The sequence below is a fragment of the Callorhinus ursinus genome, unplaced genomic scaffold (assembly GCF_003265705.2).
Source record: "Callorhinus ursinus isolate GAN/ISIS: 27379988/994484 unplaced genomic scaffold, GSC_fseal_2.0 scaffold6, whole genome shotgun sequence".
In the NCBI taxonomy this organism is placed as follows: Eukaryota; Metazoa; Chordata; class Mammalia; order Carnivora; family Otariidae; genus Callorhinus; species Callorhinus ursinus.
Window position 1 is genome coordinate 62,040,741 of NW_027397068.1, and position 13,401 is coordinate 62,054,141.

The 13,401-nt window shown below is 34.8% G+C and overlaps 1 protein-coding gene across 5 annotated transcripts in view; it reads left to right on the plus strand.

Moving 5' to 3' along the window:
* The window catches only part of STXBP5 (syntaxin binding protein 5), a 174,313-nt gene that overhangs the window by 134,219 nt on the left and 26,693 nt on the right, over window positions 1-13,401 (plus strand). For all 5 annotated transcript variants that reach the window (XM_025866294.2, XM_025866293.2, XM_025866295.2 and 2 more), the window contains one exon: window positions 10,846-10,896. In XM_025866294.2, coding sequence (XP_025722079.1) covers window positions 10,846-10,896 — 51 coding nt within the window. The remainder of the gene's footprint in view (window positions 1-10,845; window positions 10,897-13,401) is intronic.

Genomic DNA, 13,401 nt, shown 5'->3' on the forward strand with positions numbered 1-13,401 from the left:
TATTTCTTATTTAATCCATTCAATGTAACTACAGTGGGAGCTACTTACTATTACTTCCCTGTTTTACAGATGAGGAACAGAGAGGTAGAATGTAAGTAATGTATCTGTCAGTTACACAGCTAGCAAACTCCCGCCCGAGGAGTCTGACTTCACTGTTCGTCCTTTCAACGCTGTACTACTATATTAGTTCTTAAGACAATTTACTAAAGTCTATAAAGATTCAAAAGCAAATCCATTGTGTGATTTGTAACTAGATATTCTGGTTATGGCCCTGTTCTATCTACGTAGTAACCTAGGAGAAAAGGTGTTTCCTGTTACGTTCTGCCCTAGCCCCAGATCATGGTTGTGTTGGTACCTGTTACCCAAACCTAATATACAGGGCCTGGAAGTCTACCTTCCTCAAAGACCAGACTCAAGTAGCTACAGTGAACAGTTGAGCCCTTAACCCATCTACCCAAAGCCTAGCTTCCTTGTTTCCTGGCTGACAGCTAACTCAGATGAATGAGGCTGACGGTGACTTCCTTGTTCATGCCTAAGAACAGCAGCCTCAAAAGGCATAACTTTAGTCTTGTGAGTTTAACAGCAAAAATATAGCGGAATATAATGCAGTTTCAGCATCCCTGAAGAAAGGTGCATGCATGTAATACACATATGGAGATATATTTTGCCTGTTCATACCTGATGATTAATTTTTGTTAGTAAAATCTTGACCACCATTTCCAAAATCAATCTTTCCTATAGTGCTAACCATTTCTGTAAATCATTTAGAAAATAAGAGTAGCTACCAATTTTTAATTTGCTTATTATTCATATTTTATATGCAACTTTGGAAATATAAAATTCTCTCAAGCTTTTTGTTAAGTTTGTAAAAAATAGTCCTAAAATGTATGTCTTTTTTAAAGTGTTAATCAAATTTTTCATGATACCTTATGAATAAAATATGGTCCAGATGCTAGCATTGTTTGGTAGAGTTTGAAACTACATGAACCTTTTCTAAAGATTGTTAATTCTATTTCATTGATTCTATTTCATTGTGAAAGTAGATTTCTAGCTGGATTCTATAGTCTACAAGCCCATGTCCCATATTATTACTAATTTTCATATAGAAGAAATGATTACATGAAGCTGTGAGGGGGAAATAATAACTAGAGATTAAAATATAAACATTCAAAAATACAGTAACTTAATGAGCGTTGGGTCAAAACAAGTAGAAATCTTGGCTCCATTTAATGAGCACCTCCCAAGTTCCAGTCACTAGAGATATTCTTCAGGTGGTATTTGTAAACCTAGGGAGGATTGTACCTCCATAGTCCTTTTAATCTCTCAGATTCTGGGTTAGCAGTTACTTGGGTAATGACTAATTTTCTTTTCTAGCAAAAACTAGAGTGATTTTTGAAGTCAATTTAAATGAAGATAATGATCATTAGTCCAAATACTGTTTTCATTAGTTCTCCTTTACCTAAGTCCCAATGTTTCCTTTTTTAAATTAAAGAGTTCTAATGCAACTTAAATAAGTTCTTGGTCATTATATTCTAAATCACTAATTCATTAAATCCTACAATTTTAAATCTGCTCAAGCCCCCTTATTCTTCAAGAAAAGAGATTGAGCCTCAAAGAAGTTAAGTTGCACATCCAAAGTAATGTTTCACAGTAATGACCTAGTCAGGACCAGAATCCAGGTCTCTTGACTCTTATTTTACTATAGCATGTCTCCACTCTCATGCTATAAGTTCTCTTTTTCTTGTGCTGTCTTCTCAATTCTTTTGTATTTACAAGTTGAAAAAGAAATTCTCAGAGGTCCATTTGGAGCCTGCCATGTGAATAAAAAGGTATGTATCAAATTAATTAAGTAGAATTTTAAGTTATAAAATTATTCTAATTCATTATAAAACTCAGATTAGTACTGATATTTCTACTTTATATTCCCCAATACTCAATCCCAAATGTGTGGCTGTTACTTCTATAGAAGTTCATCTTTATATTTAATCCACAGTATGGCTCTTGAAGAATAGAAGCTCATCTTGAAAGAGATGATGAGTCGAGTGTGCAGTAATACCATTTTTGCAGGTAAAATTACTCTTAATTTGTGAAGAACTAAATTTCATAGTCAGGTACTTTACAACCGTTTTACAAGTCTGAGGTTTTCTAATGAATTCTTTTTCTTTTTTCAGGATCACTAACAGAAGAGTATGGCATAATGTGTATTGGATTTTAATTTTATTTCAGAATGTATTTTCTGTCAAATTTCATAATAAAATCTCAGCAAAGTCTGTTTGTCTTTTATATCACAGTACTTCCTGTGGATGCATTTCTTTTTCCATAGAACCATCTTTTTCTTACATAGGAAGAATGTAAAAAGATCTTTCCAGAAATAACTTATTGTTTGATTCCTAACATAAAGTAAATTAATCCAAATTAAATTACTGAAATAATTTCTTTGTCAAATATTGTTTGAATAGAACTGCTAACATGGCAGTCCTGTTCACAAAGATGGTACTGAAAGCGAAGAAGGAAGCTGCTGACCCTCCCAAACCTGAAGCCAAAGCAAAGGCTTTGAAGGCCAAGAAAGCAGTGCTGAAAGGTGTTCACAGTCATAAAAAAGAAGAAGAAGATGCAGATGTGCAGATGCACATCACAGCATTCCGATGGCTCAAGACACTGCATTCTCCAAAGGCAGCCCAAATAGCCTCGAAAGAGCACCCCCAGGAGAAACAAGCGTGACCACTGTGCCTCCATCAAGTCCCCCTAACTACTGAGTCAGCCAAGAAGAAAATAGACAATAACACAACTTGTGTTCATTGTGGATGCCAGGGCCAACAAGCACCAGATCAAACAGGCTGTGAAGAAGGTCTTTGACATTGTTGTGGCCAAGGTCAACACCCTGATTAGGCCCAGTGGAGAGAAGAAGGCATATGTTCAACTGGCTCCTGACTGTGATGCTTTGGATGTTGCCAACAAAGTTGGGATCACCTAAGCTGAGTCCAGCTGGCTAAATCTAAATATACATTTTTCACACACACACACAACAAGTGGCATGTTCTACCATTACTTGGTATTAGTTTGCAAGTAGCTGCCATAACAAAATACCACAGACTGGGTGACTGAAACAACAGAAATTTATTTCCTCTAGAATAGCTCTGGAGGCTAGAAGTCCAAGATCAAGGTGTTAAAAGGTTTGGTTTCTTCTTGGCTTGCAGATGGCTGCCTTTTCATTGAGTCTCATATAATCTTCCTTCTCTGCAGGTGCAGCTGTGGTGTTTGTGTGTTTAAATTACCTCTTCCCGTCAGATGAGATGAGGTGTACCACTAATGGCCTCATTTCGGCTTAATCACCTCTTTTTAAAAGCCCTGTTTCCAAATACCTCACGTTCTGAGAAATTGAAGGTTAATGCTTCAACATACAAATTCTGGAGGAACAATTCCGCATATAACACTTAGGGTTTTGTAACATCTTTTATTCTGTAGAAAATGCTGCAGAGTTTATTATGATATCCTAGACATTAAGTTTTATGAATTTATGGGAAGCAAATAGAAATGGGAAAAATATTGAAGACTAAAGCTATAAGAGTTCAAGAATTAGAAGAACATGCTATAGCTGAATCTTTAAGAGAAACTTTAAAGATTCCCCTTCATTTCAGGTAATGGATATGTGTTCCATATTTCAAAAGTGATCTGTTTGATGAATAGGCCTGTGTTTAATTTGCCCTTTCTTTATTTCATTTATGAGAAAATTCAGCTTCTTTCTGTAGAAGTAAAATTCCAGTGACAGTTTGTGTTCATTTATTTATTCATCACCATGCTCATTGACCACACATTGTTATACACATACACAGATGCAGTATTTTGCAAGATAAATATTCTCTCCAAACTCATGGAATTTATATTCTAACATGGGAGATAGACATTGATAGGCATTGATATTATTAGTTCTAATGGCTCTTAAAATAATGTGTGATAAGTGGCAAGAATTTCTACTTCGTCTCACTTGCCCTTGGATTCTTTGCCATATCCTATAAGCTGATTTTTAGTCTCGTTACTATTCTGATTTTTAAAATATAATATGCATACATTTCAACATTTTGCTTGAAAAGAGTAGCATTGGATCTCTGCAGATGGTGGAAAAACTGATTTGTCACCTTTTAATTATTGAACCTCTCTGTATAAACAAAGATTTGGTTTTTTTGGCATCTTCATACTGCCATAATAAGAAGTCTTTTTACCTGTTATTCTTGGTATACTGTTTCTGATAAAAGTCACATTCCAAAAAGCAGAAATTACACTTCCGTTTTCCTTTCTTTTAAGAAACCTTCCCTTAGAAAAATAAGATGTGGAACACAGTAGATAGAAAAATTAAAGCAAAATTATAAAACAGCTGCCTAATTTCACAGAAGCAATATGAATCTCCATAGTTGAGAAACTTTACAAAGATTTGTACAGTGGTGAAGAACTGAAAAGTATCAGCCATGACAAAACTGTCATCTGTGTACAGAGGTCCAAGCAGTGCTCTTGAGATTTGTTTCTCTCCTTGCTGTTGAAACTACCATTTGCAGACATGATTTGTGATCATGCATCACTTCATTTATTCCTACCAAGCAAATGAAGCTCTTTACTACTTACTCAGCCAGTCAGCTTGATATCTTCACTCCAGTTTATAAGAAGGGAGTAGAGACTCAGGTTTACAGCCTGCCAAGACATATCTCTGATACCAGTTTTCTTCAGATTGAAGAAACTATTGTCATTCCCCTCGTTTCTGCTGTGGACAAAGGCATAAGAAGAGAGCTAGTTCATAATCTTTAGTGACAAAAGCTTTCAAAACTAGGAAGGTACTGAGTACAGGGAACAAGAGTTGAAGAATACACAGTTGAAGAAGAGAAAAACAGACAACTTAAGGGTCTTCCAAGAATGCATTCAAAATCTTACGTCTTCAGTTTGAAAGCCTCACTGGGAGTTGAGTAACTTCAAAGCATGAGCAGAAGTTTCTTTATACATGCAATGAAAGCTGACAAGGTGACTGGGTTGGCAAGTGCTTCTGAGACTCCTAAGAAGTAAAAATATCACCAAAAATTGCTGGATAAAGTCTACAACTGCTTCATCCACAGAATTATACTAGGGTACAGAGTATATGCTAGGAGGACTGGATCTGCCTCTTGTGGACCTGCCATCAAGGAGGTTGACTAAACAGATCTGAAAACAAGTATATTCCCTAGAAGTCACAAAATTAAAAGATAAAAATAAATGGCCTAAATTTTAACTTTAGATCTTAGGTTTGGGACTTAGCCTTCCACAGAAAACAGCTGGGAAACTAGTCAAAATATATAGGCTCTTTCTAGGCATTGAGCAACAGGCAAGTCTAGGGCTGCCATCCTTGAGAGAAAGGAAAAATACGAGGTGAGCCACATGACCTTGGGTTTCTGCAGTGGAACACTTTCCTGTTGCAGGGCAGGGTGGATGGAACTCAGGAGAAGCTGCAGTCTCATCAAGTTAAGGAGGCAGAGAGTGGCATTCTGGCCTGCTAAAGTGACTAGAATTTGTGAGATACTGTACTTGGCAGGAAGGAACTGCACATAGGAGACTTCCTAGAGGTCTGTGTGTGGGGGGGTGGGGGTTAACTCAGGTTCAACTCCAGGCTAAAGCTGTACCTGAGCTGGGCAAGACTCTCTTAAGGCCTAGCAGCAACCACCTGCTATGAGTCAGAGCTAGCAAGGATACCGTCAGTCATGCAGGGCCAGGAATTGTTGCCATTAGACGTTGCTGAACACCTTGGTCATTCTGGATATCCCAGAAAGGCCACTCTATAAGAGTAAGGATCACTTCTTAGCATAAATGCCATATCCTAGAACTAAATTCAAACTGAAATAGACCTACCCTAACAAAGAATAAAACCTGATAAAACCAAGGATCCACTAGTAATTTAACAGCAAGACAGAGCAAAGCTCAACACCTACTAAGATGCATGATATAATACAGACTCCATTCAACACTCTGTCTAGTATCCAATCAAAAGTTCCTAGGCATGTGAAATAAAGATTCAAAATCAAAAGTAGGGAAAATGTGACCCATAATTAAAAATAAAAAAAATTAGTAGAAACAGACTTAAAGATGATCTAGATGCTGTAATTAGCTAAGGATTTTTAAAGCAGCTGCTATAATATGTATTAGTACTGAAAAGAAAAAAAAATGGTCACAATGAGTGAACAGATAGAGAATTAGAGAATAGCAGCAGCAGCAAAGAGAAAATAGCAACTTTATAATGAATAAAATGAAAATTCTAGTACTGAAAGTTCAATATCTGATACGATAAAATTACCCAGATGAGTCCCTATCACGGGATAGAGACTACAGAAGGAAGGGCTATGGAACTTGGCAGCAGATAAATACAAATACAGTGTGGAATGCCGAGGATCTAAATCCTTCCCCACCCCCTCCTTTTGCTCTTCCCCTTGCCATAAGTGTTCATAAAAAATAAGTTACATTCAAAAGTAGGTGATAATCAGCCTGGCTTTAGATATCTCAGCTACACACAATGCTATAAGAAAATAGGACAACTTGAGTTTTGAGGGGATGTAGTTATAAGCTGGGACTTGTATATGTTACCAAATTTCTCTGATCCCTGTTTGTCTTTGTTTTCAGCTAAACAGAAGTTTGTAAAATATGATATGCCTTTCTTTTAAACTTAAAACTACTTCTTAAAGACATACTTTAGAAGACCTTGGGGTTTGGGGAAAGTTGTACTAGAAATGATTGTCCAGTATGGAACGCTCTCCTAAGGAAATAATCAAAATATATGAAAATATTTTTGTACATTTTTATTGCCTTATTTATTGGAAAACTTATTGTTCAGTACGTGTTCATATAAATATGCAGTCATTAACACATACTAACAACTGAGGAAAGAAAATGTTTCCTTTAGTAGTGGGAAAAAGTAGGATACAGATTTGTATATTACATAAAATGGATATTAAAAAGTAGCAGGAAATATGCAAACATCTTGCCTCTTGATGATGGGCATTCATGGTGGCTTTATTTTCTGTTTCTATATTTTCCAAACTTTCTGTAAAGAACACACAATTCAAAAAAGCAAAGATAAAATGTATATGTATGAGAGGACAGTTAGAAGATGTTAATCTATTAATGCCTGTGGATCTATTGATTGAGACTGTGTTTTTCATCTAAAAATTCTAATTTTATACATTGAAGAAAAAAATGTAAGCTTTAAAATATTTTGGGAAGAAGATAGAGAACATTGTCCCAAGTGAAGGATGCCTTACACAGGAGTTTATACCATGTAATTTCATGCATATGAAGTTCTAGAATAAGCAAAACTGACTGATGGTGAAAAAAAAATCAGAACTGGATATTTCTAGGGATGAGGACAGGAATTGATTGGGAAGAATATGCATGACCTTTCATGGGTGTTGATGAATTTCTATATCATGTTAAGGGTTTGAGTTACACAGGTGTGTACATTGTCAAAACTGAATAGGTTTTTAAGATTTGTTCATTTGTATGTAAATTTTACATCAAAAGAAAAATACTGTCAACAAACCAGTGGGGAACATACAGTTTTGTAAAAATGTACAAAGTCTGAGTTACTCCTTGCTGGCTTTATCTTTTGTCCCACGGTCTTACATGGGTATTCCAGGGTAAAAAAGTTACAAGTTCAATGTACTCTAATTGGCACCTTGTGCATGCATCTGTTAGTACTTGGTACATTTCAGTGGAGTTATTTCATTCCTCCAAGGGGCTGTGAACTCTTGAAGGGCAGGAAATCCCTGCCTTCTGGCACATGGCTGACGTGTGCCCAGTAAATATTTAATAGGTTAGTAAGTATTCCTCTGCCTTTGTCTCCACCTCTACATGTAACAAAAATATTTTTCTATTCATTAAAATTATTCTGTGTCTTTTTTATAATATTAATTGGTAAGTGGAATTAACACAAAATAACAAAGGTTAATCTTTTAACATTGTCATTTCAAGTTCTGTGTTCAAGGAGATTGCTCACAATTATATCAAGGTGTTATAGCAGTGTGGCTTAAATATTTTGAACACTGATTGAGTTTGTGGTCAGGTTGTGGGTCTCCAACTGCAGAGTGTTCAGGAAAAAATATTAGACCCCATAATTAAATCATTTTGTGACATTTATAGTGAAGTCGGAAAATCTCCCTAGTCATTTTTGTGTGTGATTTTAACCTCAATAAAATGTCAAAATTAGACCAACTGAAGAATTATTTGAAAGTTGGTTATATTCAGTTTTTTTTAACATGATAAGTAGTGCTAGACCAAAAAAAAATATTGTATTTTATGGGAAAGATTAACTTAAATTTTTTGAATATTTGAGAATTTATATAAAAGAATTTCTAGTAGAAAATCATGAGGGAGATTGAAAGCATACATTTAAGAAATTCAAAAGGAAATTTCATGCTAGTGAAATTTTTTGGCAGAAGTATGTATATGATTACTGAGTGAAAGCTTCAACAGATGCATTTCTAATTGACAAAATATTTACTTAATGTAGTCTCAAATTAATGAGGAATAAACTTGATCTAGCTTGTAAATTATTCAAGTTATTTCTTTTCTCTGTTATGTTTAGCTGTATATTGAATTTAGTTTTTGAAACAAACAAGGTTGAACTTAACAGTGGTGCATACCATTCTATACTTAATGTCCTAAGGTTTTTTTTTCCCATTTTCTTGTTTTAGTTACTTGGAATATTATCATAGAATTAGAATAAAGGAATGCTCGGTTATTTACAAGTGTATTAATAGCTCGTTTGTATAGCATTTTGCAGTTTATTTAGAAATCATTTTATTTACTTATTAATAACTAACTTTTATTAAATCCATATCGTGTGTCAGGTATTATGCTCAGTGCTTTGCTTACATCATCTTATATAATCTTCACAGCTATGAAATTGGCATTATTATCTATCCTTATTTAACAAATGAGGAAATTTCACGTTTAGAGAGGCAAAGTGATTGGCCTAAGGTCACACATCTGGTAGTTGCTTGAAGTGGATTCCCCCTAAGGTTTGATCTGATGCCAAATCCAGTCCTAACCACTATACTTTATCCTTCCACATTTTATGAACCTAGATATTGAAGCTTGTTCAGGGAATGTTTGTTATGAACTAACTGCATATGCATACTGAGTTTGCTCAATTAGTTTTGGTTCCTATCCTGAAGTTTGTTTTAGTCTAGGGACCTGGCTACTCAAAGTGTGGTTCATAGACCAGCAGCACTGGCATCTTCTGGGAGCTTGTTGGAAGTGTAAGATCTCAGACCCTAGTCCAGTAGTATAGAATCAGAATCTGATTTAACAGGATCACCAGGTGATTGGTGTGTACTTTCAAGTTTTTGTTAAGCACTGGTCTGAAAGAATAACTGGATCAAAGCAGAGTAGTCTAGAGAGGCATCCACACCATCTGATTAATGTCTTTAGACTCTACCAGACTGATTTTTATACTTCAGATAACACATAATAATGTATAGATACTATTTATCAGTCTGTGTACATTGTACCCATGGTATTTGGTGAAAACCTCTTTGAATTATCTTGGAAGTGTTTAATATTGCATTTTTAGAAGATGGTTTTGGGGGTATAATATCTTCTAATTTTAGGGAATTGCATATTAAGTATGATGGCAACCATTTATATGAAATCAACTAACCACAGATTTCATTGGCTAGTTTTGTTTTGTAGTACATTTTATCTTTTAACTGATACTGATTATGTCTGAGTGAAAATGGGATAGGACTGATTGTATATTTGACTCATTCTTGATTTTTAGAGGATGATGATTAGATTGATGAAGCTTAGAAATGAAAACTTGAATCCCCCAACCCTTCCCAGTTTGCCTAATGCCTCTTTCCTAATACTGGATTTGTCATTTTTTTAGATGGGAAGTTATATACTATGACTGGATTTCTCTTTGTTTACATGGCACCCTTATGGACTAGCAGGGTCTGTGCTCTAAATATCTCTTAACAGCCCAAAATTTAACCCAATATATGCATTCCTGTATTAAACAAGTGCTTGTTCAAAATTGTGCGTAGGAAGCACTATTCTGTTACACATGCATTGCCACTAACATGATATAGTTAAACAACTCCTAACTCTAAATCACTTCCTAGATTAAGGCAGTAACTGACTTTGAGGATGGAAAGTGAATTCCCAGTAAGTTTATACAGAGGCTTTTTTATTCTGGTGCAAAATAGAAATTGACATATAGTTTACATTTTTGTAAATACCATAATTTTAGATTGGCATGACTTTGTTTTGTTTGTTTTGCACTGACATATAAATAGAGGTGTTATCTTGTATCAAGAACAGGTGAATTCCGATAGTTGTATGATGTAATCAAATACGTAAATTTAATCTTAGATAGAAGTTGTCCTATATTCTAGAGATTAACTTAAAAAGTAATGAACACAGTAGCTATGAACATGAGGAACTGGAAAGATTTTATTATATCAACTATCCAAACTCTGTCTTCTGCCTCTATCGTCCTTACCTGCAACACCTTCCTTCTAAGAAATGACTCTGCTTCTCTTAGAAAAGCCTAACCCTTTCCTATGAGCCTAAGAAATAATTAACAGTTAGAATTAAAAAGCTTTCTTGAAGTAACAGCTTCAAGCACACAAAGATAATACATCAAGTAAGTACAAACTTTTAAAAAGTTGAAAACAAGATTTACTTTCAACCTATAATATTATTAATCATATTTTAATTATCTTAGCATCTAGATTTAGTAATAAAAGTATTTACTTCTATCTGGAAGAGCAGCTGGTATCAACAAATATGAATCAAATATTATTCAGAACTTTAAAAATGGGTTTTATTTTTCAGCAAAGATGTCAAGGAAGTTAAGCTTGCCTACTGACCTAAAGCCTGACTTAGGTAAGTAAAATAAATAAATGAATGGGGCGCCTGGGTGGCTCAGTCGTTGGGCGTCTGCCTTCAGCTCAGGTCATGATCCCGGGGTCCTGGGATCGAGCCCCGCATTGGGCTCCTGCTTGGCGGGAGGTCTACTTCTCCCTCTCCCACTCCCCCTGCTTGTGTTCCCTCTCTCGCTGTGTCTCTCTCTGTCAAATAAATAAATAAAATCTTTAAATAAGTAAATGAATGAATGAATGGATAAAATCCATAATAGTTAAACTCTCTTCAAAGGGAAGACAAGGAAATCAGAAGATTTAAAATTACCATAGACTAGATTTTTATCAGAAATCAAGTTTAAAATGACTAAGATGTTTAAGGATTAATAGCCTCTAGAATGTCATCTATAAATTATAAAATTATAAATCCAAGCAAACCAAAATAATATTTTCTCAGCTCTCATACTTTATATCTAAATAAGATTTAGTATAAGACTAAAATTTGTACAATTTCAGATTAATTTCTGTTAAAAGTTGTTATAGCCCATGTAACCATCTGAAAACTTGCTTGAACTTTATAATTTATAAACTTTAAAAATTTAACTTTTTCACAGTAAGTTTTCTATATTACAATGAATTTCTCATATCAAGAATCATTATTTTTGATGATAATAAGTTGGGATGTATTTCTTTTTCTATAGCACTTTCTATGCAACTAATCCCCTAGGAAAGCAGAGTGAACATATTCACACATTAATTTTGCTTTAGATTCAGCTCAAAAACAGCTCCCTGATATCACAGAATAGAGACAAATGACATTTCAGTAAAGATAAAAATAAGCTTGCAGCATTTCTTTTTAAACTCACTTTTTTTTTAATTTCAGAAATTGTGATGGTCTTTAATGAAATAAAAAGTAGCCTGACTGAAGATGGTCTCACCCATCTTGGTCTTAGAAATATCTAGATTTCCTCCCTTACATTTGCTCACCCCTGTCATCTTCTCACTATCCATTCTCTAGATTCCTTAACTGCCTTTTTATGCATAATGCAAATTTAGGTATTGTCCATTTCACCATACTAATTTTAGCATTTCCAAATCATGGTCTTATCTCAGTTATACTGATAGAAGGTATATAACTATCAATGAGTAGGCATAATGTCTTCCATTGTCAGCAGTACAAGTTTCCATTCTTGAACATAGGAAAAACAATTTCGTAGAATCCTGTAGTAGGACTGGTAGAACAAGAATTAATCCTAGAATATCAGATAACATATGTTTTGAGAAGGGAATAGCTCCCTTTACTATATAAATGGAAGATGTAATTTGACATTAAGTGTATCTGAGGGGCAGAGTTTTCATCAGACTCTCAAAGAGGCCCGTGATTTTAATAACACTAAATACTGCTAGTTAAAATGGTTTTTACGTTCTAGTATCTAAAAAATCTGAGAAAACACATGTAGAAAAGTACTTTTAAAATTAGTAAAAATACTGCAATTATTTTTAAAAAGAATATCACACTTATATAAGTAATTTAATCAGTGGGTATATCACATGCTTGTATAGATCATCTTTATTCAGTTCATGTTTTAGCTTACATGCCCATGTATTTCAGTGCCCTACGCCAATTACAACTGATTGATACATACCTTGGAACAGTCTCCATGCTGCTTAAGTAATTTCCCTTCAAGTCATTGTACTGCTAAACTATTTTTTGGTAGAGATTCTTAGCTAGTAATTGTTTTACATTGGCTGGGGTGTCAATGCGGAAAAACAATTCTATTGATAGGCTCAAACTACCAGATGTTCCTAAAGCAGCTGAGGCTGTTGGACTACCCTGCAGCTCTGGAAGCTTCTGTGACTAGAATTCACTTTGGCTTATGAAGAAATAGTGCAGTGCTGCACTTTGTCTATAGCTTCACCATCCTAGATTCCATGGCCCAGCCTCAGGAACCATGGCTTCTGATATTGTTAGGCTTCTGATGTTACTTTTTAAGTGGTAACAACCAGAGGAATAAAAATCAGACTTTTATACTTTAATGTGAATTAGTTTTTTGTCCTAAAGTTTACCCTGACCAAATTCAACTCTTGGCATGATGTTTTGACTGGGGGAATAAAATATTGTTGCATAAGGCTCTATGTGGGAAGGAAAGGGTAATATATAGAGGTAGAATGGTCTAGGCATCCAGAGAGTAACATGAAAGCAATGATGTGACATGCTTGTAACACCTACAGCTGGATAGAGGCATTAATGACAAATTTTATCTGAGTTAACAGCTTCCAGAAACCTCACATGTTCAAATATATTTTTGTATTTAAAGACTGAACTTTAATTCTCAATAATAACCAAACTCTCCCCTTGTATTTTGGTGGTTTGACTAATCCCATGTCTACCTGGAGTTGCTGGAGAAAGTTTTAGACTTGGACATGACACAAGTCCAGACTCTTCCACTAATTAGCTTTGTCATCTTGGGCGAGTTATTGTTATTGAATCTAAGTGTCTAAAAGTATTATCATATACTTTTCACTTGTT